General features: G+C 37.4%; 2 protein-coding genes across 2 annotated transcripts in view; one reads left to right on the forward strand and one right to left on the reverse strand.

Annotated features, from left to right (window-relative positions):
• The window catches only part of KCNIP1 (potassium voltage-gated channel interacting protein 1), a 615599-nt gene that overhangs the window by 97358 nt on the left and 494834 nt on the right, over positions 1-23407 (forward strand). The gene's annotated exons all lie outside the window — the stretch shown is intronic.
• LCP2 (lymphocyte cytosolic protein 2) overlaps positions 1-23407 on the reverse strand; it is a 34045-nt gene that overhangs the window by 3538 nt on the left and 7100 nt on the right. Inside the window, exons 3-19 of the mRNA XM_054841780.1 lie at positions 22897-22943; positions 14803-14868; positions 13856-13887; positions 12994-13028; positions 11437-11638; positions 10571-10671; positions 9222-9291; positions 8927-9010; positions 8103-8128; positions 8004-8023; positions 7793-7897; positions 6852-6882; positions 6187-6199; positions 5013-5133; positions 2690-2739; positions 1772-1875; positions 833-910 (exon numbers count right to left, since the gene is read on the reverse strand). Of these exons, the coding sequence (XP_054697755.1) occupies positions 833-910; positions 1772-1875; positions 2690-2739; positions 5013-5133; positions 6187-6199; positions 6852-6882; positions 7793-7897; positions 8004-8023; positions 8103-8128; positions 8927-9010; positions 9222-9291; positions 10571-10671; positions 11437-11638; positions 12994-13028; positions 13856-13887; positions 14803-14868; positions 22897-22943 (1185 nt within the window). The remainder of the gene's footprint in view (positions 1-832; positions 911-1771; positions 1876-2689; positions 2740-5012; positions 5134-6186; positions 6200-6851; positions 6883-7792; positions 7898-8003; positions 8024-8102; positions 8129-8926; positions 9011-9221; positions 9292-10570; positions 10672-11436; positions 11639-12993; positions 13029-13855; positions 13888-14802; positions 14869-22896; positions 22944-23407) is intronic.

The following is a 23407-nucleotide window of genomic DNA, read 5'->3' on the forward strand; positions in this document are numbered from 1 at the left end:
ATGAGGGAGAGATTCCATTAAAGGAAGAAGTAAACTATCAAAGGCCAAGCCTCATGTCACTTTAGCCACAAGTTAATTTCTGATAAGTGCCAATCAAGGTTCTTATGCGATCTATTTACAGACAGCCTAAAATAATGATAGTGTCTGTGTAACTTTGGTAAAGGCAGTGATACTGTGTGTGTCTGTCTCACTGCTTTTCTTCATTTCAGATCTCATTTAACAAGTCTTCCATTGAAACACCCTTTCTTAAAGGCATTGAATGTGATCTCATCAGCTGGTCCTTAGTACAAGTCATTGAAATGCTATACATGTCATCTGCAGCTTATTGCATCTGCTGTGAAGCATCATAGAGTGAACAGATGTCCCACAGTGATGGGATACAATTTGGTTTATCTCCACACATGCAGTTAAGCCTGGGTTTCATCTGTTTGAATCTGTACTTCATTTTGCTGGTAAATATGGCCTAGAAAAGGGTGGGATTCATCTCATCTAACTCAAGCTACCTAAAACTTGGAATTTGCAAAAAATTCCTCACTGCTGACAGAGAACTATTTCCAGAGAACAAGTCACTCCTCCTCAGAGAGGCAAGGTGAAACCTCTTTCTGGAGACACAGAATTTGTTCTCTTGGACTGTGGAGAACAACAGCTTTCATGGCTGATTTATATTAGATGTGTAATTTTTATGTGGGTAAAGCTATTCAAGGTCAATCTCTCACTCTGAGTATCTATATTGGGGCTCTAACTTTACCCGTTATTCACCTTCACTCTTGCGTGTGACTGCAAGGACATCTAGCTAGGAAATGGTGAGAATCACCGACAATTTAAAGGGTACCTTGTTTATTTTTCGAAGAGCTGCTTCTGCTTCTGGCCGGCTAACATAAGCAACATACCATTCATCATTTAGTGAGTCCTGTGGTTTTTGTGAGAGAGAATAAAGGAGAAAGCTGTCAATGAATTACCTTGTGATGTTAACAACATACAAATAAGTAGAGAGAAGTTTGGATGTGAGGGATATTTGGGTTTACGTGGAGAATCTCTGCAGGTATGAGTTTCAGGGATTTCACTGGTATATATAACTGTACGGTAAGTGGCACTAAATGATTTTAAAATCATTTGCGCACTTTGAAAATTTGAAAATATTACAGACCTAGCTATAATATGTCTGCAAGTTAGCAAGGAAACCAGCTATCTCCAAATGTTTTCAGTAAAAGATTTTAAGTGACATTTTCTCTTTTGTCTGCCTGGAACACACATCCTTTGCCTTTGTTTCTCTGTTTGTGTTGGGTTTTTTTTAAATTATTTTATTTTTTCTTTTTTAACTATCATCTGAGACAATAATGCAGACTTCCTGTGAACATACCACATATGGTTGCCCAGCAGTGTTATCGCCAGGACTGCTTTGCTCTAAACTTGTCATATTTAAAGAAATGTGAAACAAAAATGCACTTAAAGGATATGATTTCTTTACTCACTAAGGTTTTGTGGAAGGAGAACTGAATATGTAATGCTAGTTGGAGGCAACTGTGCAAAACAAGTAATCCCACAAACAAGTATTTTTCTTATTTTGTTCTACTGGGGTTTTGCTATTGTTTTTCTTGGTGAAGACGAAATAAGGCACTACAGTTTGACACAGAAAAAGAAACTGAAAGCACCTACTAACATCCTGACAGTAACTACTAACTAGAAAAACAACTTTGAAAAATGTTCTCTCTCGAAATCAGAAAATTTGCTGTGTTTAGCAGTTACGGTTAATGCTTGTAATGTTTTGTACCTCATCTTCCTCCATGTTCATTTGGTGAACAGTCTGTCTGCTAGGAATTGGCAATGGAGGTCTTATGTCAGATGCACCTCGTGAAGGAGATCTGCTGGTGTTGCCTTCAAAGATATAGAAGTAGAAAATATGTTAAAAACCAGGAAAATAATTTAATCTCTGGAGTGCATACAGGGTGTACAATCTTGATTTTATGAGGCATGAAGAATTTATATCACTCTGATACTGAGACATTTTGAACTGATTTGAAATCAGATTTAGGCTGCTATAAGAGAATCAGGTTCTTTACATAAATTCATCCTTGGTGCACAGGGACTTTAACTGAACTCTTGCAGTTCAGGTGTCCTTAAAATCAGATGAACTTGAAATAGAAGTTACATCTTTTTAGCTTCTGTACCACAATTACTCAGTTGAGACCATCTCCAGTTTCTTTGAGACAGAAGTAACGTCGTCTTTTTCCATTCCTTGCCTTCTTAGCATGTAGAAACTAAAAAAAACTGTCACTGTGAGGCACTGGCAGCTCTTACCATATGCAAACAAGTATTTGCAAAGCAATTAATTTCTAAGCTGCTTTTATTTTTTACTTGTTATTACAAGATAAATATGCAGCATATTGCACACGGAAAGTGTTTTCTCCCTTTTTCAAGAGTATTACTATACCACAGTGACTTGCAGGTAGCATTGCTTAGTTCTCAGTAGTGTTAGCTATATTGAAGAAGATGCTTATATGAAGTTTTGACAATGGTTTAACTAGGCAGTAAGCCCAAACTACAAGGGAGAAAAAACATCTTAGATTCAGACTAAGCAAGTTCCTTTCAGGGAAAAAAAAAAAATAAAAAATATTTTAACTGCACTGAAACCACTTTTCAACCTTCAGTCATTTTTTGTAAAAAAAATGTAGGAATGCAGGATACAAACCTGGATGTAAGCGTGGTGGTAGTGAGCCACTTGAAGACAGGTTTCTAGCACTGGAGGTTTTTTAAAAGAAAAAAAAAAAAGGTAGTATAAGTATAAAATAGCAATACATCATTTCTGTGTTCTAAAGAATTGATCTGGACTTTGTGCCTATCTACAGTATGTGAGATCCTCTTGAGACCTATGAAGGATGAGGATATCCTTCTCTTTCTTTAGTTTTTCTTCTTTTTATGTAAGTAGATCTACCATTATGTTTACTTGAAGCTCAGTATCTGGGAATAAGGTAGAAGGAATCAGTAATGGGCCACCAAGATTTCTGTATCAGGATTAATGCAGAAACTGCTTCAGCTTGTGGAGTTTTCACAGGGAATGACTACTGTATTCCCCTGAAGCAGGAAGCACAGGCAACAGCTTGCTAGATGTTTCTTTCTGTGGGGTTCCACTTATAGAGTCATTTTCCTTGTGGCTTCTTTAACATTGTTGATGACAGTGCGGTTTCTCATCATTAATGTTGCAACTACGGATGTGGAGCTACTGGAAAGAGTCCAGTGAAGGGCCACTAACACGATAAGGGGCTGGAGAATCTCGCATATGAGGAAAGGCCGAGGGAGCTGGGTCTGGTTAGCCTGGAAAAGAGAAGCCTCAGGAGGGATCTTATTAATGTCTATAAATACCTGTAGGGAGAGCCAGGCTCTTTTCAGCGATGCCCAGAACTGATGGGACCACAGGCAATGGGCACAAACTGAAACACAGGAGGTTCCCTCTGAGCATCGGGAAACACTTTTTTACTGTGAGGGTGACTGAGCCCTGGAGCAGGTTGCTGAGAAAGGTTGTGGACTCTCCATTCTTGGAGAAATTCAAAAGCCATCTGGACATGGTGCTGGGCATCCTGCTCTAGGTGACCCTGCTTGAGCAGGGCAGTTGGACCAGATGACCTCCAGAGGTCCCTGCCAACCTCAACCGTTCTGTGACTCTGTGAGCTATGAGCTGACAGGGGCACAGAGCTCATACCCACAGCACCATTACACTTGCATGTGCCTGTGCTTTCCCTCCTCTGTTCATTTTTATGCTTTTTGTTAGAAAATCTGCAATTTCCTTTTATGGCCTGATCCCAGAACCCACATCCAAAACTTCTTCAAAATGAAGAGTCATGATTTTCTTTTTTTTAATGGGTTTGTTTTTTTTTTAATTTCTTCACCTAATTGGGAACAAACTGCCTGCATGCTTTTCCTTTACAGTTCATATTTCTCTTCTGCTTAAATGAACTGTACAAAAAGCTCTGGGATGAATATGTTAATTATGTTTGCAGAACAAAAACACCCTATCATGACTTGTGATTCACGGGAGAGAATCAGCCAAATGGGGGCCTCTGCTAGAGCAAAATTTCACAATACTGTTTGAATATAAGCAGAAGTGTTCATCGTAGGAATAGTTCATATTTGCATATGACCTTGCTATTGCTGCTGCAATATTTGTTCTACTGGGGTGTCAGCAGTTCCAGAGGATGATGGTAAATGGGAGGAATTAATCAAAGAGCAATTAAAAAAATACAGAGATTTGAAAATGTACTTCAGACCTAGACTCAAGGACTCCACTCTAATTCATCAAAGGCTAAGTCTGTTGCACACTACATCAGAAATCAAAATTTAATTAAGGGTTCCTTCATCTAGCAAATGAAGACATAACAATCTAATGTTGGAAATTGAAACAAGGTTTACAATAGTTTTAAACAGGAATTATTAACCATTAGAATAAAATTTAGTGAAAGGGTGGTGAAATTCATTCATATTCAACTCTAGACAACTAAGGTTGTGGGGGTTTTTTAAGTTTTGAAGCAATGTAGTTGCAGCTCTAGCACTTAGGCTCCTAGAGTGTGCAGAATCCTTTTAAAGAACCTCTTTGACCTACATCCTGCATAGTTTTGCAGGAGAAGATGATCCTTTCCCAAAAGGGCTTGTCATTCTTACAGATCCTGCAGGCAATGGGAGAGGTGTCTCAAGAATACAGAAGCATTGCACCATGTAGGCCCTAAAATACATCTTTGACATAAAACTGAGATTTGCATTTTTTTTCTTGGTTGCCTGATGTACACCATCTGCTTCACTGAATACAGAGCTTCAATTATATGAAGGATTCTCCTTGATAGTAGGAACAACACATATTAGCATACAGTGGAGGTAAGGGTATAGCCTGAAAAATAATGGACTGCTTCAAGTAGTTACCTCGTGTTCGCCTGAGAACCCTGTAGCCATATACATACTATTATTTGCTCAATTGCAAAGAGATCGAGATTCAAAAGGAATGACGCAGTAATGGGGAAGCAAACCTTTCTGCAGCAGGCATACTGTTGGATCCTGGCTTAGGTGGAGGCTTGACAGATTTGGCTGGGAATGTATTGGAGCTGTATGGGGGCAAAGATAGCTGTGGCACTGGTCTTTGGGGTGCAGCTGTGGAGAGAAAGAGAAGGAAACTTAAAACGTATGTGAGACATTCTTAAATGAGATAGAATGAAGAAATGCTGTCACATTACTGCTGTTTAATGAGATAAACCTAATGGAGTAAACTGTCTATAAAAAATCCTTGATGTGTTAGTTACAGATTGTAAACTCATATGGTCAACTGAGAACTTAAGTATTAAAATTAAAAATAACCTGGAGCAGCCTTGAGAAACATTTACATTTTCTAACTTCTGTTTTGGATAAGCCACAATTCAGATACCTTAACTGCAGTAGAGCTGACTGTGGTATGTAACCATGTAACCATGGTTCTCTGTTAGGTTGCTTCTAAATAGTGAATTTGAGGTTACCTTTTTGAACTTCATTTCTTTGTGAGATTTCTCCCATATCATCACAAACAACAGCATAAAATAAAACTCCCCAACTACTGGTAAGAGGGGTACAGATTAACTGCTCTTCTGCACAGCTTAAATAGCCCAATTCTTTAGGGAGTCTTAGAGGCAGTGATAATTTGTAGAGACTTGGCCAAATGCTCTGCTTCTGTTATGGCGTCACTTTACCAGCTTACTTAATTTTAGGAACCAGGATTCTGAAGTAATTTATAAATACTATTATTACATGAAACAAGTTCTGCTTCAGTTTGTTAGCATAAATAGCGTTACGCAGAAGGCTAGTACCAGCAGGGTTTGACTAAACATTTTGGTGAAAACTGGGAGGAAACCAGGTTTACGTGCCTCGCTGTTTGGTGCTGTGTGCAGATCACAAATCTCTAAAAGGTAATGTGTTTCAAAATAAGAAATCTTGCTTCTTGTAACTGGCTGACTGAAGGAAGCTATTAGCTATTGATTTCCTGTGCTTTGTGGCTTTGATATATAAATCTACGTGAGGTACTGCGTAAGCATTCTACAACCTCTCAAGATACCACCTGACTTTTTGAAATGGCTCTAAAGAAACAACTCTGCAAAATTTTTTTTTTTTTTTTTTTTTTTAGAACTAAGACAAAGAAAGACTTTAAGTTTTAAAAATCGCTGTAGAAATACTTACTGTCTTCTTCCTCCTGGGGAGCCAAAAGAAAATAAACATTAGCAACTTATTATAGCACAATTCTTAGGAATATTTTGCAAAACAAAAACCTGGAAGTTGGTGAATTTTGAGTATACAAGGACTCTAATATCTATCCCATCACCTTCAACTAAAATGCTGGGGTTTCTATTTTTCATGCAACACCAAATAATTTTTAAAGTTCCTATGTTAAGGTGCAGCAATTATTTACAAGTAAGCTGTGAGGTAGATGTCCCATAACGGAACTTGACCCAAAGTAGTTAGAAACTCTCAGCAGATGTAAACTTTCCTCATTCCTTAGGTATGTATAGGCTCTCAGAGTTATCTGAAAGTGAAATCCTTAGGTCAGCTTAAGCTGAAAAAACACCCCAAAACCCAAACCTGGGTTAGCAAAATCACTTCTCCCATGTCATAAAAAAATTCTGGCATTATTCTTTCTCTTATCTGAGATAAAGTACTCAGGGAATAAACTGAGCTTGACGTAGAACTGTTTAAAAAGAAACCATGTGCTATGAAAGATCCCTCAGTATTCATGATGATTGATAAAAGAAATGAGTTCACCTTTTTCAGACTTATTAGGTTATACAGGTACTTCATGTTACTGTAGTCCCTATACTTATAAATACTTGCTTTGAGACTATACTTACTTCATTTTTTTTGTGTGGTGGCCAACCCTGCCTGAAATGAAACATAGAAAACAGATCATGAATCATAGATGGAATATTATTCCTTTTGTGTGCATTAGGCCATATTTTCAACTAAGACATGAATTTATAGTAAGTTTTACAGACACAATGAATGCAGAAACAGTTTTTTCTTCATAAAAATATCTAAGATTCTAATTTTCACCCATAATCTAAGCATAAGCTAGTCCTTAGTCCATCTTGATTATATCAACAAGGAAGTTGTCTGATGAATTGATTGTAAGATTAGAGCTTAAAACAAGTTTTTACAATGATGAAACATTAGACTTCAAGTCTTGAACTCATTTGTAGTACTTAGCAACACTGCTGGAACACATGATAAGCCTTCCAGTATTTGTCTCTGATAAATAATCCTGGCTGATTAGCAGATCTCAATTACTTTCTTATTTTGTGTTAAGATCAGTCACACTGTTCAGCCCACAAGTTATCTAGAAAATGCTAGAGAATGATCTAGTGCTGCTAGAGAATGCTATTTGCTATTAAGAAGGAGTTTTACAGACTAATAAAGTCAATGGTAGGAAAGTAAAGCTTTCTTTTTCTAACATCCTAAAAACATAGCAACAGGATTGATGAAGGAATGTTCCCTAGAGCAAGAACTTGATCTGGTGGAAAAAACTTAGATCATATATCTCTTTATGCTATTTGGAAGTGAGTCATGCCCTACGTAACAGCTGTTTGAGATACGACTGGCGAGAGAGCTTTTTCTGCTTTCACTTTTCTGTAGCTCACAGCACATCCCATGCATATTCTTAGCGCAAAACTGTGATATCCACAGACACTGCTGTCATGCAGTAGCAGTGAATTATACTATCTTGTGTTGCTTATCCATATTTTTGTTAAATTTAATTTATCCTTTATTAAATTTCAATTAAATGAACACTTACTTTACAGGGGTTTGCTTCCTTGGAGGAGTAGGATTGCCTCTTTCATATCTGTCACTTGGTGGGACAGGAGGTTTTGGCATCATTGCTAGCTGTTCCCCCAGGGATCTAAGGCAGGAGCAAGATTATGAAGTAAAGGCAAAAAGCTGCTAACTATGAAATAACTGGGTAATACTGGCATCAAGAGTCTCATTTCCAGAGGCAAAACTCTTACCTTAGCTGCGAAGTCAGAGGCTGTAAAACAACAAGGAAGAGTTAAGAGGATGTGTATCAAAATAGGTGAAAATCAATAAGCACCAAACAAAGACCTTACCTTTTCAGGAAAGCCCGGCTTCCTCCCTGAAAATAGTAAAAGCTTACATTTAGAAAAAATTAAATTTAAGATAATGAATTAAGTTTTCTATGAAACAAAAAGTTTTGAATATCATTGAATGTGAATTTTGCAGATTGAAGCACTCGGCCTCCTGAAACGTAAGCCAGAAAAAGGTTTTGGCTTTGCAAGAGATGGCAAAGTTGCAATACCTCTTATTAAAGGAAAATTTAAAAATTTTCAAAGTGGCAAGTTTTACAATCATATTTTCTACGGTTCAACTTTGAATTGCTGGATACTCTTATGCTATTATGTACCAGATGAAAGTGTTCGGATAATAAATAAAAGTCATAGAGTAGTCTCGTTAGAGTCTCTGTAAAACATGGTATTCAGGTCTGAAACAAATGCCATATTTTTCCTATGGTTTTTTCAGTTCTCAGCATTCTTTTAAGTCTGGGTGCAAAATTACATATAGTAGTGTATGCAGAGTTCCGTTGGCTTTGTATGCAAAAGATATTTCCTCTTTTAACCTACTAATTATTCCCTTGTTCATTCACTTAAATATTACAGCAAACATTTATTGCACAGGGATCTCATAATGTCTTTCTGTTCAAGTAGTCCTGAGCTACGGTTGCCACTTTCCAGATACAATTTCTCTCCCTTTATAAGTACTGCTCACATTATTTATTCATAAACAGATCACCTTGTATGCGACTGGATTATGGTATGCTTGGTTGAGCCTTGCTCTTTTGCATGAATGATATTCAAACTGATAATTTTGAATAATTAAAAAAACCCCATTGATATTAGCATAAGCAAATACTGACCTGATGCTGGGCTTTCTCTTTCAAATGGGGGAGCAAGGCGATCCAGTGGGGGTTTTGTGCTTCTGTCTATAGAAGGAGCTGGGGCTAAACACAAAAGCTATGTAAGACAATTTGCTGGTATAGGTCAATATATCTTTATTTTGCATAGCCATGAACTGGTGTGAGATCATAGAATAACAAGTGAGGCATCTGTATGAACAGTGGAGGAGAGCGGAACTGAGGAGATATGGGCAAAAGGGAAGTGCTGTATAGCCTGTGTGAAAAGCTTTACATACAGAAAACCAGTGGTACTTACGTTTCAAAGGCTTGATATTTCTGTCTCTACTCAAGTCATTGTTGCTTGGCGGAGGAGGAAAAGCTGGCAGCTAAAACAAATATTTTACATGTGGTTAAAATGTGTCTTCATCTTCCTGTTTTAATTTTATTGTATTAACCCCACCACACCACATCTGCTAATCTTTGTCTCTGGTGCAGCACAAGGAATAGGTCTCTGCTCAGCACAGGAAGGATAGGAGCCATTAACGCTCCTGAAGAGTGATCTACATACATGCTTTTTTGTTAGATGCAGAACTGCCTCCATCTGTTTTGTCTCGCGAGGAATACTCTAATGGGGTGTTATCTTTGGGAAGGGCATGAGTCTTGTCAAAGGAAAGAAACAGGAGCTTCCACAATGCTGTCGTACCTTTGCCCCTTCATTGCGGCAGGTGTTGGTTTTGAAAACTGGTATTGAAATCAGTGGATGTAAATTTGAAGTTGAGAAATATGTATTAAGTCTGTGTTACTGACTGTTGCTGACTGAGGCAGGGGCAGAAAGGACTGGTTTTTGTTACTGGGAGAGCTGGGTCAAACAGCATTGTGTTGTCAGCAGCTGCAAAAGATGTTTGCATCCAAACCTAGATTTCTCCAGACAGATGCCTTCCCATGTTCATTCTTATTAAAAAAAACCAAAACCAACAGATGAGCAATTTAGGACAGCGGTACTGGGAACTCATGACACCTAAGACTGCTATGTGTTTTATATATACATGAACTATGACACTGGGTCAGACCAAAAGCCCCTCTATCACATCCTAAAACTACCTTTACTTGTGTACATGGGTGGGTCTAATGTCCATCTGTTACGGCACACAGCGAACCTACCGTGCCAGTTGTAAACAGTACAATAGCTTTCAGTTTTGATGTATTCACAGACAAAAAAAAAAAAAAAAAAAAAAAGGAAAAAAATCTGGGCCATCAGGGTTCTCATTATACAGTCCTTTATGCTTTTATGTGGTCTTAATTCAATGGACAATTGCTAGAAGTATAGCTTGGAAAGACTTGGCCTTTTTTTTTCTTTTACAAATATCACTACAGAAACAAAGAGGCATCTATTACAAATCTATAATTTATACAGGAGAGACATTCATAAGTCGGTACAAATTTCCAGTGTAAGAAACAGCCAAGTAATGTAAAATAAATCAATATATGTGTCCCATGAAATTTAATTGTTCCATGAAAAAATGGCCACCCTGTAACAGAGCTCAAATCTATTTTGATGTCTGAAATTCTTCCTCTACATACACTATCTGAATAAAAATGGCATTACACTTGGACTTCTAAGGTACTAGCAAAGGAAATAAGCGAAATATTAAGAAAGAAACATACAGAAGCACCTCTTCCCCCAAATGAGGCTGGTACTGGGGATGGGCCAGGTCGCTGGGGTGGTACTGGAGGCTGATGTGATGATCTAGTTGTTGGTGGTCTGTCTAAAGAAAAGAAAACCCCAAAACTAAACAACTACATGAACAGTTTGGTTATTTTATTCTCATTAGATCTTTATGAACAAGAGCCCTTGCAATAACCTGCGTACTTGAGATATCATAAAGACATTGTTTTAGTATTTAACGGACAGTTGCTTTATGATCAATGTTGTTTTGGGAGTTACAGGCTTGTCTGTCCCTTTGGTGGTGAGGTGACTCCATCTGCTAGTCTGTTGGCCCACACTATTTGTTTTCATTCACTGCAGTACAGTACTGTGTGAAACACCAGCCAGTCTAAATGGCAGTTTTGTACTCCCGTATTTCACTCCACAGCTGCAGGCTGCTGAAGAATCAGACATAAAAAAATGACAGACAGAGAAAACGGATCTCTTCCTTTTCCCAATTTTCACTACAGGTTTTTGCCACTGTTTTGACAACTTACTGTGTTCAAGGTTGCACTACTAAAGCTAATACAGTATGCACATACATTTAACTTCATGCAGATTCAAACCAAAGGCCAAATAATGCACACATCACACGAAACTAATCTTTAATCCAGCAGAGTTTTTCTGAGGTTGAAAATTTAGCTTTAAAAGTCACAAAGCCACTGACATGCAGTAAATCTGTGTCATTACATGTTGTTCATGAACTACACTGTTTACTTCAAGGAAAAACCTTCAGTATTTCATTATCAGCCACCTAAAATGTGGCTGACAATGTGTGAAAATATCCCTTACAAATTATTAATAGCACTTAATTTTTAATAATTACCTATATAATCTGTGTTGTTTGCAAGTGACTTGGCAGGAAATATGACATTGTGGTGTGCTTCATCATTATTGGATGGAGGTGGCTCATAGCCATCACTGTCATGTTCTGCTTCCTCAGGTTCTTCTGTTGGTGATTCATAGTCAGCTTCATCTTCCTTTTCCTGGTCATCATCAGGGCTTTCATAGTCATCATCATCTTCATCCTGGCAAACGTATGTAAAAGACAGATGTTGTAACAGGATACTAAACACTTCAGTGCAGTTTCATTTTGGCTTTCACTGTGGTATTTTTATCCTGGAGGATATCAGGTTTTTAAAACCAGTTTGAGTGAGAAAATGCTGAAATAAAATGGGGAAAGGTGGCAGCATTTTATTAATGCATACAGCACTCAACAGCTTAAGAAAGGAAAGGAGTATCATTTTATAACAGTAACTGCAGTGGAAAGTCAAGATAAGGTGATAGCTTATTGAAATGCACAGTGTCTTTGTTTTAGGTGACAGACAAGGCACCAGCAAACAATTCAGTGCTTCCTAGAAACGCATTGGAGCAGGAGTTGATGCCTGTTGATATTCATTCTTGCTTAATAGCAGGTACTTTACAGCTGCAACTCAATATTTAAAAATGCTTCAGAAAAAATGAGGTCTTTGATATGGGTCTTTGTGCCCTCCACTGACCAGATCCAAAACAGCTTTGTACAACTTGCAGGACCTAGTAAGATCACAGTGAAAATATGGTAGCGGTCATTGCACACATCTTCTGTGCAATCTGCCAAGGCCTACAAGAAAAAGAATATTCAATTTGTCATTGGTATCTTGGCTGAAAGTTCCAGACTAGCTCTGCATTGACATAGAGCCCCGGTGCTCTATAGGTGATTACTTTTACCTTTTGTGCTCCTAAAATAGCAGCAAATCTCCTACAAACTTAGCAGCGAGCGGTTCTTAAAAATCCCTCTCCATTTTTTGCAAAAAAACATTGGCACTGGTCAAGGTAAGAGATCTTCATAAACCCAGACTGTGCATCAGTCAGCTTATTCCTTTAGCTTGCTGAGTTGTGTATGCTTCATCTAATGACGTTTACCAGTGCATTTTCTGTGCCGAAAGGCAAAAGGAACTTTTGCAGTCTGGTTAGCTTCAAAAAATTAGATTCTTCAACAAATCAACTCCAGAGAATAACATGATAAGAATTTACAATTGAATAGCATAGCAACCTTTCCCTTACCAGCCACCTCTTTTAAGAGCTTGAAATAGGTAGATAACATTCAGCTAAGGTTTTGTGGAGACCTGGTCGTAGGCTGTGAGCTTCTACTTGAGCCAGTGATCTAGGATTGCCATTCTGAAACTCTGCCTTGCATTACCGGGGGATACTTTTATCTCAGTGAAGAAATTTGTATGCAGCTACTCCAGTCATTCATGCTCCTGCTTCTCTTTCTCCTCATCCTAGCACCACTGCCATTGCTCACTCCATCCGTGCTGCCCAAAGTAGATAATGCAAGAAATGATAGACCTTACAGAAGAGGTAATCCATTCACCCAGTAGGTTTTGTTAATCGTGATACTCACAAATGAAGACCAGTCACCGTCTTCTTGACTGTATCCTGCATAAAGAAGCATAACCACAGGCTTCTTAGCATGTACAACTTTAAACTATCAAGACATAACTTGGCAAAAAGGACACAACAAATCCCAGATCAGTTCTGAACCACAATACTGTGTCACAGGAACAAGGTAGGTCTTGTGCAGGCAGGCAGGCATGAAAGGTACGACTAACATTCTGATTCAAAACTAAGAGCTATCCTTGTATGAGATGAGATGTGTGCTGTCACTTCAAGTTTGTCCTACACTTCCAGTTTTAAATGTAATTTGAAGCAGAATGCTTTCAGAATGAGCACAGACTTTTAATCTATTTGTTTAATACTATTTTATCTTTCATATCAAAAGGGGTTTTTTAATTTCGGTAGGATTGGGGGAACATGGGAGCTTGCAGAAGTTTTAAGTGCTCATGGCTTGTAAGAAAATAATTGAAATAAAAATTCAGAAAATGGCAGACATCTAGAAGCTTACTTCTCTAATATGAGGTGCTGCTAGGCGTAGGGGCAGGGTGCAGAGGTGTTGGAACAGAAATATATAAGCACTGATACTATGTGTTGGATTAAAGAAAGTCAATTTGGGAATGCTCGTGCAAATGTCTCTGCTCTTGCCTTTCTTCATCATCTTTTCTATTTTAAAAATATTTTTTCTTACTTGTTCTCCTGTAACTACTCTTTATTCTTTTTGCAACTTCTTCGTGCTGTCATCTTTTCCTGTTTGTTGTTTTGGGTTTCCCCCCACCCCCCATTTACTCTGCCCTGCAAGGATTAACTTAATATTTGAATATTTTTTAACGCTTTTTGTTGTTAGAAACCATATGCCAGTACATACTTACCTGGATTTTCAGGAGATTTTTGTGTTTGGGCCCTACAACAAAGATACAAACAAATAAATTCCTTCCATTTGCAATTCTTAAATGTTTTAAACATACTAAATCTATTGCAAATAAAAGTAGTGGTTAGCTTTAACAGTAGAATGAAATTTATATAGGCGAGTTTAACTCCACCCAAAACGTCAAAACCACACTACTTCATGTTTCACACACAGGATCTAATGTAAACTAGAGTGTTTTGAAAAACATTCCAGTCAGTGAGGTCGAGTGTTTAGAAACAGGAGCACTCAGTAAATAAGTTTACCAGGGACCCCAGTCCTGAAAATAGAAATTTTCTTTACTAATTCCATTCAAGCTGCTGAAAGTCAAGTTCATAAATATTTGTAGGGTTGATAAATATTTTTATAGTTTTCAATTCTAGTTTTGAACTCTAGTGTATGCAAGGGTGTAAAATCATGTTATCGGATGACACTAAACCACGTTATATATACTAGACATAGATTTCACTGTATGTGAATATAAATTGTTCTTCTCATGCGATGTTCTTGCAATTTTTGCTCTTCTGCTACTGTAACAATATTATATTCAATGATAAGTCATAGAGTATTAAAAAGTGTAAGAATGTATTGGTCTGTGAAATGCTTTAATGATGATTTATCAACGCAATAATACATGCCTAGGCTTTGTAGCATTCCTAAAGATTAATTTACTCAAGTGGAAAATTGTATGAAATTTATATGTTACTTAATTCCAGACATGGCAGAAGTATCTAGGGTGTTTGTGGGCTCAGGCTTTGGTATTCTTAACAGATAATATTAACAAAACAGAATTTTATTTTATATAATTTCCAGGCTGTCCTTCTGACCCAGGTATTATTGATCAAATGGAAAACAGTCCAGAAAAGACATACCTGAAAGCTTTGAAAAAGAAAGCTGAATTGTTTTACTTACCATTTTGGAAAGAAAGATAGCTTCCCTTCATTTTTGTTTATTTCTTGACTTAATTTACTTACAATTCTATTTAAAAGAAACACAAAAACGGTTTAAAAAAAAATCCTTGAAACTTGCCAGTCATTTTCTTAGCTGCTTTTCCTCAATATTTACTAATATATAATATTTACTAAATTAAATCTTGTAATTCAGAACTATTATTTACTATGTGGTAAGAATATTGAATTTTTCATCTTATTGCAATGTTGCACTATAGCATATCCAATTGAAACTAGGTTTTTTTTCACATAGATAAAAACCAATATTGGTGGATCAAGTTTAAAAATAAACATTAAACCCAGCAAGCCTTAGAAACCTTGTGTGTGGTAGACAGCCCACACTAGAACACTGCTTTAAATACTGGCGATTGCATTTGTATTATTTTGCATGGAAAGAGCAGATCAGGCTTCAGGAAACAACTTCTAGCAAGGTTATGGTCGCAAAAGCAGGGACTGAATGTACCCTGTGTCTCCTCTCTATTCTTTTTGTCTCCCTCCCTCTGCAACAGAGGTATATCTAACCCAGAATCCCTCCAGTAAGGAAGGTGAAAAGGTTGATTTAATTCCATGTTATAACACATTTGCAGGGCAGAAATAGTCACGGAACATATGGCAACTGTAGCTGTATGTCTAGAGAGATTTTTTTCAAGTGGATGTGTTTGTCATCACTCATGCAGTTTTGTGTACAGCAGTAGGGTGAATAACAACAAATGAAATGCAATCTTGAGTAAAATTTCGTTCAGGAGCGTGCATTTATGCTGCTAATATTGCTGGCATCCACAGGCAGCACAAACAGCTGTGACTGAGAGTTTTTATATTGACTGACTCCCTGAGAACAACTCTGAGGTTACAGGACAGTCATGACTGAGATTAACCCAATCAAGTCCACTGAGAGCAACAGAATTCTGCTCTGCTAGTAATGAAGTTTGCCTCTATGATTATTTTGTTTCAAATGAAGTTTTTGTTTCAAAGAAAGCTTATGATGGGTCATGGTCTGATTCTTAATTCTCAATATTTCTTCTTGAGGAAAGTCCCACCATAAAGTCCTGTGACAACCAAAGCAAATTGGTTACATACACCTGGTTAAAAACATCCCATTTTACTTCTAGCTTATATTATTTAGGTCTATCAGGGACAGTAATTGTGGAAATAAAAGTAGTATGAAAAAAATGAAGAACTCAACATGTCTGTTTATCTCAGATTCTAAATTCAGTAAAATCTTAACTTTATGGTTTGTTAGTGCAGAATTCTTTTCCATACATCTTAGATCTGGTCAATCAAACTTTATATCAGTGTTACAAAATCTTTGTTTATGGCCAGGTAGTTACCACTCTATTTTGTTCTTCTTTCATGTCTTTTTCTGCTACTCAGCAATAATAATCCCGTTTTTTTCCACATGACCACATTTGTGCATGTCTTTCATGTCTAACTGCTTTTCTGGGCTGGGACTTGAGGAAGACAAGCTTTCAAGCAATCTTGCCCCTTATGAAATAGGCACATGCACAGATGTTAATAATTTTAGAAGGATTACAGCTGTCTAAATCTGGCATCATTACCCAAGCAAATTTATAAAGCCAGAAAAATGCAAAGTTATAGGCATAGGGACTCCTCTTGCTCTTCTTTTCCATGCAATCAACACTCTGCACAAGAAATTTCCTTCTGCTGCATGTGATAAGGAAGTTGCTGTGTGAATAATAAATTCCATGTGAAACATCAGGAAACGTTCCGGGGTGAACAGCGTACTGCATATACCAGTGCTTTGGTTGAGAAGTGGATTATGGAATTTGTGTGTGGCTTATTCTCTGTTGTAGAAGAGGTAGAGGAAGGATCTTTCATAATGTTGTTTTTATTTTCAGCTAAAGAAGTAAAATGAAGATCACTGGGTTTAGAGGGAATAATTCATTTACTTCAGGCTTCCATGGGTATGAATGAGACCTGAGTGTTTGGAAGCTTTCTGGACTAAACCTGGGCTGGCTGCTATGAGGATTTACACAAATTGGTTTTTGAGGAAAAACTGAAAGGGAAAAGTTGCTCATCTTATCTTGCTGCCAAAAAATTAATTGTTTGCTGCTTAAAATACAGTGTCTAATCTTTGTTTCAAGTTTATTTGACATGCTTCAAAGCATGAGGTTGTTAGAAGAAAGTGAAGTTTAGAATGGTAACACTTTACAAGCAACATTATTACAGAAGATGGGTACACTGAGCAGCTGAGTCTGTAGCCATGTGAGGAAGGAAGTACCAAAACCACACTGCTTTCTGAGTTGTGGGAGTGGATGATAGGAGAGGATAAGGCAACAGCACTTGCAGAAATGTTACTCAGACTTCTCTTTCTCTTTCTACCTCCTCCACCAGACGCTTAGCTTAAAACTGGCAGGAAATCGAAAATAAAAAACCCAACACACAACCAACCCCCAAAGTAGTACTCCAAAACTGGCTTCTGTTTGCTTAGCTGCAGATATTGTTGCCCTGAGTAGAATCCATTCTACCTGTATTGGGATAAAGGACTTAAGATGGGTGCGAGAGATGGCAGACAAAGTCCTTTAGGGCCAGGAAGTTGCACAGTCACTTATTGAACACTGTCAAAAGCAGAGTTTGTGATAAAGTCTTTGCTTTGGCCTTTGAGAAAAGTCTGTTGGGCAGATGCCACACTGTTGGCTTCAAAACTGAGTATCAGTTATGTTCTAAACCTTTCAACAACCTTTAGCATCTCACCTGAGAGAGCACGTATGCACACACATTCACCACGGCATACCTTTTTGAAAGAGAAGGGCGCTATCTGTTTCTTAATTTTTAGGTTTGCACTTTGACTCTTCTGAAAGTAGAATGACTTTCAGACTGTGTTTGTAGGCTCTGAACGCGCCCCATTCAGAACTCAGCACACGCACCCTGTTTGAACTGGCACATGCAATTATGTACTTTAGTGCAATGATGCTCTTTATTAATGGAAATTTTCACAAGTGCTATGGGATATGCCATAAGCTTTCTGACCAAGGTTGAAAATTTAAAACATCAGGTTTGCCAGCAACCTGCCACTGAGGATAGCCAAAGGGATCAACCACCTCTATTAGTACCTTGACTTATTGAAAACTTGGAAATGTTTTATCTCGAGATAGCAAACAATAAGAGTGGCAAAGACTAACTTCAGTGTTTAGATCCTGGTTCAGGTATCAACCAACCATCACTGCTCTTTTGAATGAGATCTTTGCTTTTTCTTGTTTATTAATTTTGACCACATTAAGTAAGGCACATTCCGTTGAATGCGCTTTAAAATATTTTGCAAGACTCACATTTGTTATCCACAAGTATAAATCTTTATGACCTTCTGTGACTGCCCATAGTCATAATGAGCTATAAGAAAACTCCATGTGTCCCTTAAGCTGTATATTGGCCTTTTGTTTCATTATATTTATTATCAAAATGTTAATTACACCCTCATGATTAGGTCTGAGTTTCATTTAGCACTTTAAGACAGATATTCAATGTCTGCTCTCTGTAAAATATACCATATCCCTTCCCTGTTTCACCAATGTACCACTTACTCTTTCAGGATGCAGTGTGTTGTTTATGAAGCTTCAGGTGTCTATGTTAACCTAGTGGTACTAATATTAACTTAAATGGTTTTCATAAAATATAGCAAGTACAAGAGTAATATGAATGAGCTCAACAAAAAACATAACACTATGGTTTTTAACAGTTTTTCATATTATTACAAAAATGCCAAGTGTTAAGCATAGTATGTGTTTAAATAAAAAAGGTTGCAACTGAGCTAAGCTATTAATAACTGAACAAATTGTTAGGTCAACCATAATGCTATCTCATTTGTGATAACCCAATCTCTAAAACTTATGCTCATGCCACAATTATTTATTTTCATTTCTCAGTAGGAATAGAGAGAAAATGTATGTGTTAGGTGTTTCTACCAATAGATTACTTGGCCCAAATGTTGCTGCTCCTTAAAGGTCTGTGGCAATGTGATAACTTTGGGATAATGGCTGAATGTCTCCTGGGCATAGATTTCCACTAAATCTGTGAACAAGTGAAGCAGGGAAAACCCTTTGTGGTCTGGAACCTGGAGGCTGGGTTCCACCACATGTAGTCATGCAGTATCAGGTCTTCAAAGATCATTCATCAGTGCCATAGCAGATCAATAGAGGTCACTGCAACAGACAGGCATATCTCTTTTCATAGAATGGCAACTATGCTATAATTCTTAACATATGGTTAGTATTCTTAAAAGTCATTTTTTACCAAGTGATTTAAAGCTGATACTCTGTATCTTCAAATAGAAACGTATATATTCAAGTAGAAATACTATGTGGTGGCATTTTCTATTTAGCTTGAAGAAGTGCCTGAAGCTCAGCATGCGTCCAAGTACTGCCTGTTGCACTGGAGCCTTAAACCAGTCCAAGACTCTCTTTTCACTCCCGCTTCCCTATGTCCACCCAGAGCAGGTCAGCTACAACACAGAACTGGCAAAGACCAAGTGGCTTTTTTCCACCTGCCTCTCGTGAAAGGAAAGGATGAAAGGGAAGTGGGGAGTGGAGGTGTACACTGCCTTTTGCTTTGGGACCTTGTGCCTGAGCTAGACCTTTGATTCTACTGTGCACAAGGCTTACATGTTAAATTAAAATACAGCATTAAGCAAAGTTAATTTTCTAAACTTCTCCCTAAGATTGCTTTAATAGCAACACAAGTGCAAAAGGACTCAGGGTTCCAAAGAATGACAGCATAATCAGTGTAGATATTCTGAATGAGAGTAAAAACTTCATATTTATCAGAGAAGCCCCAAATGGAATCATAGTTTCAAATTCGCAGGTATGTTTAAACGCCTGAAAAAGGAGGGTATTTGTGTTTCCAGTTGTCTAATGCTCTGATTGGCACAGCTTTATGCATAACTCAAAGATGAGGACAACTTCTGGGTATGATCTGTCACAAAGTTGGTCTTCATTCAGTCTTAATTTTCCATCCTCCACAAGATATCATGCCCCAAATGACATGTGGGGTAGATTTCCTTAACCATCCCAGTGAAGATCCCCCTGTATACAGGACCTCGGTGTTTCTGGCAGGCCTACAAGAACGTGGGCAAACAAACATGGGAATCTCTACTGGGGTAAATGGACTGCGGAGTTTGTTATGATCCCTCATGAAATCTATGTGTGGCCTATGCATATGCAGGTGCAGTGAATCCTGTGCCGACTTATGTCCATTTACCCTTTTGCTGCAAAAGGGTTGCCAGAATAAAACTTGCAGGACTGTCTGGATGCATCAGTCACTTTTATATGGTGCCCTTATCTATGTAAATTTTTTAGCAAAGTTTTCAGTAGAGTTCGGCCCTTTTAATGGAGAGTTTTAAAGATGTTATGAAGTATTTTCATTTTCAAAATAGTGTTTAAATCCTATTTTGGTATTTAAAAATAAGCCAAAAGAAGATTCATGAAGATGTGCACCTGTGATATGGCTGGTGGAGATTAACTTTCAAAATAATAATTCTGTTAATAACAACAGAAGATTGTAGAGTTTTTTTATGAATTTCAGGAACTGGCCTATCATACTTTGTAATGACAACTGTTACCTACTGAGACACTTAAAGATTCTTGTAAAAGTCACAGATTCATCCCCAAGTAATGACACAATTATACTCAAAACTTGATCAGTAGATTTGCTCAAACCTATATTTTTAGTAAAACCACATACCCAGCTCAGGAGGTCTGTAGGGATGTAGGCTGTGGTTTGCAGACCTTGTATAGTTGCTAGTGGTGGGTTCTGTTCTTGGTACATGTAGGTCAGCACAACCCTGCTAAAGGTGCTGGAGAACTTTCTTTCTTGTGTATGTACTTTTTATTCATTCCACTGGCCAACACTGTAAGTGTGATGCTTGCTATTTATATTAAGCATTTTTACAAAGTATGCTCAGATTTTAGCACTTGTTAAGTATCAGGTACTATAACTACAATATGCTAATGTGTATTTCAGCTTGTAGAAAAACTCTTCCTACTATGTGAGATTTGTATTATGATATAAAAGTAAGGCGTGAATGAGTTCTAGCAGAAGTCTAGTGGAGATTCTGAAGTAAAGAAATTAATGTAAAAAACCAGGCAGATTCTTCTACCCATTAATTTTATTCTGTTGGGTTTTGGAGGGTTGTTTGTTTGCTTGTTTTTAAATGGCAACCAGTTCTCTTTCCTATTAAAGCTCTAAATTCTTGTTTTAAACAGTGGCATTACATGGAGGACCCCACATCACACCAACCTTTTTCCATGTATATTCACAATATTCTAGTAAGTTGTTTCCCTGTTTGTAAGTGTGGAGAAAGCTGAGAACAAGGGCATTAGTTCCAGAACTTTCATTCAGATTTATTAATTTACTTATTTATTCAGTTCTTAAGGTTGTGCACCAAGCTTCACTCTTCTTTTAAAGCTCTTGATTTCAAGTTTTCTTCTTGTTGAGAAACCCAAAATATCTGACTAGAAAAGGCTGTTCACTTTCTGCTAGAGTGTTACAAGGTAAGCGGACTGTGAAAATTGAATTTTCAAAACATTTTTGAGATATCAATAGATTAGACGAGGAGATAGGAGCAATTCCACACTGGTAGATTTCATTTTAATTATTCACCTATATGACAATATCTCTTGTATGTGTGTCTTAGACCTTCCACTGACCACTTTTGACTCACGAATTTGAAAGGAAAACACCAAAAGTTCTCACAATTAGAACTTCAAACAAGGAGAACACAAGGCTATTTTGCCAAAGGACTGTTAAGGAGGGACAAATTATCAGAGAATTACAAGCAATGTGTTTTACAGTATGGTAAGATGAGTTTTTCACAGACAATCTGGTGTAACTGTGGGCCCTCAGTCTCAGTAACCATAGTTAAATGTTGCTTTTAATTGACAGTAAGTTCAAAAATACTGAGACATCGGGGCATCTTTTATTTTATAGCATCTGGACCCCCTTACTAATACGCATACACCTCCAGTCCCTATTATCAGGAAATTTATTGTGTGAAAATACAGATATGATCTTAAGAAACATGTCATGCCTGAGGCTTTCAAGTTCAAGTCCTTGCATATCTGATCCAAACAGAGGTATCCGCCTGCCCTCAGATCTAGCCACCAGCTTACCCATAAGCACATGAATGTGACAGACCACACAGGTATTTCAAAATTTTTCAGTATTTTTAGCTTCACCAAAACCTCTTACACAAGCTCTGATGTTTCAGAAAAGGTGAAGCAGACTGTATCTCCCGTAGCAAAAGCAAGATATACATAGAGGGAGTGAGTCTGGAACTGGGAAATGAGCAACAAACAAACAGCCGTGTTGGAACAACTTGAGTTCCTTTTTTTTTCCTTCCATACATTGTTTAGAAGACCACAAAGAGACACCTCGTGTCTCATGGTTAGGAATCTTCTAACTTCCAGCTTAAATATGTCCCAGATAACTCATAGCACAATAAAATCCTGCTTTTTTTCACCATGAAATATTAGAAGCAGGTAATTTCTCTGTTACTCAGTATTGACTTAATGAGATTATTGTTCTTCACTTAGTAACTTCTATGTAATTATGAAAGCTATTCAGATAAATTCAAAACTTTTTCAAGGCCTAATCCACAGGAGCTAAGGAAAGCTATATAACACTGAATCAAATGTTCCAGACTGATTTATCTTTAATACCTACCTAAAGGAAAAGCACATGATGAAAATTGCTTGGGCTCAACTGTTGTGTGCATACCGTCATTCTTTTTCTTTTGAGCTAAAGTCAACAGTTAAATAATACTTTGAAGGTAATACTCACAAAAAAAGTTTAACCTTTATGTAGCTGCTGTCAATCAAAGAATTTATGGATGAGGTCAGACAAATTTTTTGTATTATAACATTGTGCTTGAGCAGTCATGAAAACATTCCTTTTATTTTGGAACATTCTTCTTTTTCTCTCAGTACACTGCAATAAACAGGTCGCTAACTAATCACTCACAAATTATTTGCCTGATATTTACTGTGAGTTTTCTCTGCAGACCAGCTAAGATAATTTTTAATATTAATGGTTTGGCTTTACTTACGGCACTCTGAGTTTGGGAAATTTCTGAATATCATTTTCAGACATGTTCTGAAAGGAAACACATGGTATATATCACAAAATTGTCCATGGAACACCCTGTGACTTACAGAAGTTTGCATATTCAAAAATACAGCATGAAGTTTCAACTGTTAGCAATATAAAGTGCATAGAAAAGCCATGCAAGATAACAGCCTGCCCATCCCATGGCCCGTAGGAGAAGTGAACCCATTTTAATAAAAAAATCCTCTCTCTATTTTTTCTGTTTTGCTGGATGTTGGTTTTTACTTTATGTTGCTGCCAGTTGTATTAAACTAGCCAGGAGGTTAATAAACATCATGTGTATTTGTTTACATACAAAGGACTTCAACAAAATAATCACATCAAACTTCAAAGAGAAGTATTTCTGTAGGTAGAATGTTTTAGTGACAGCTTGTTAAAAAGATCTGTAAGGAGAAGTAAAATCTTAAACCAGCTCCTACCAGATGAGAGTTGGGTAAATTTGTTTGTTTACC

The sequence above is a fragment of the Grus americana genome, chromosome 14 (assembly GCF_028858705.1).
Source record: "Grus americana isolate bGruAme1 chromosome 14, bGruAme1.mat, whole genome shotgun sequence".
NCBI lineage: Eukaryota > Metazoa > Chordata > Aves > Gruiformes > Gruidae > Grus > Grus americana.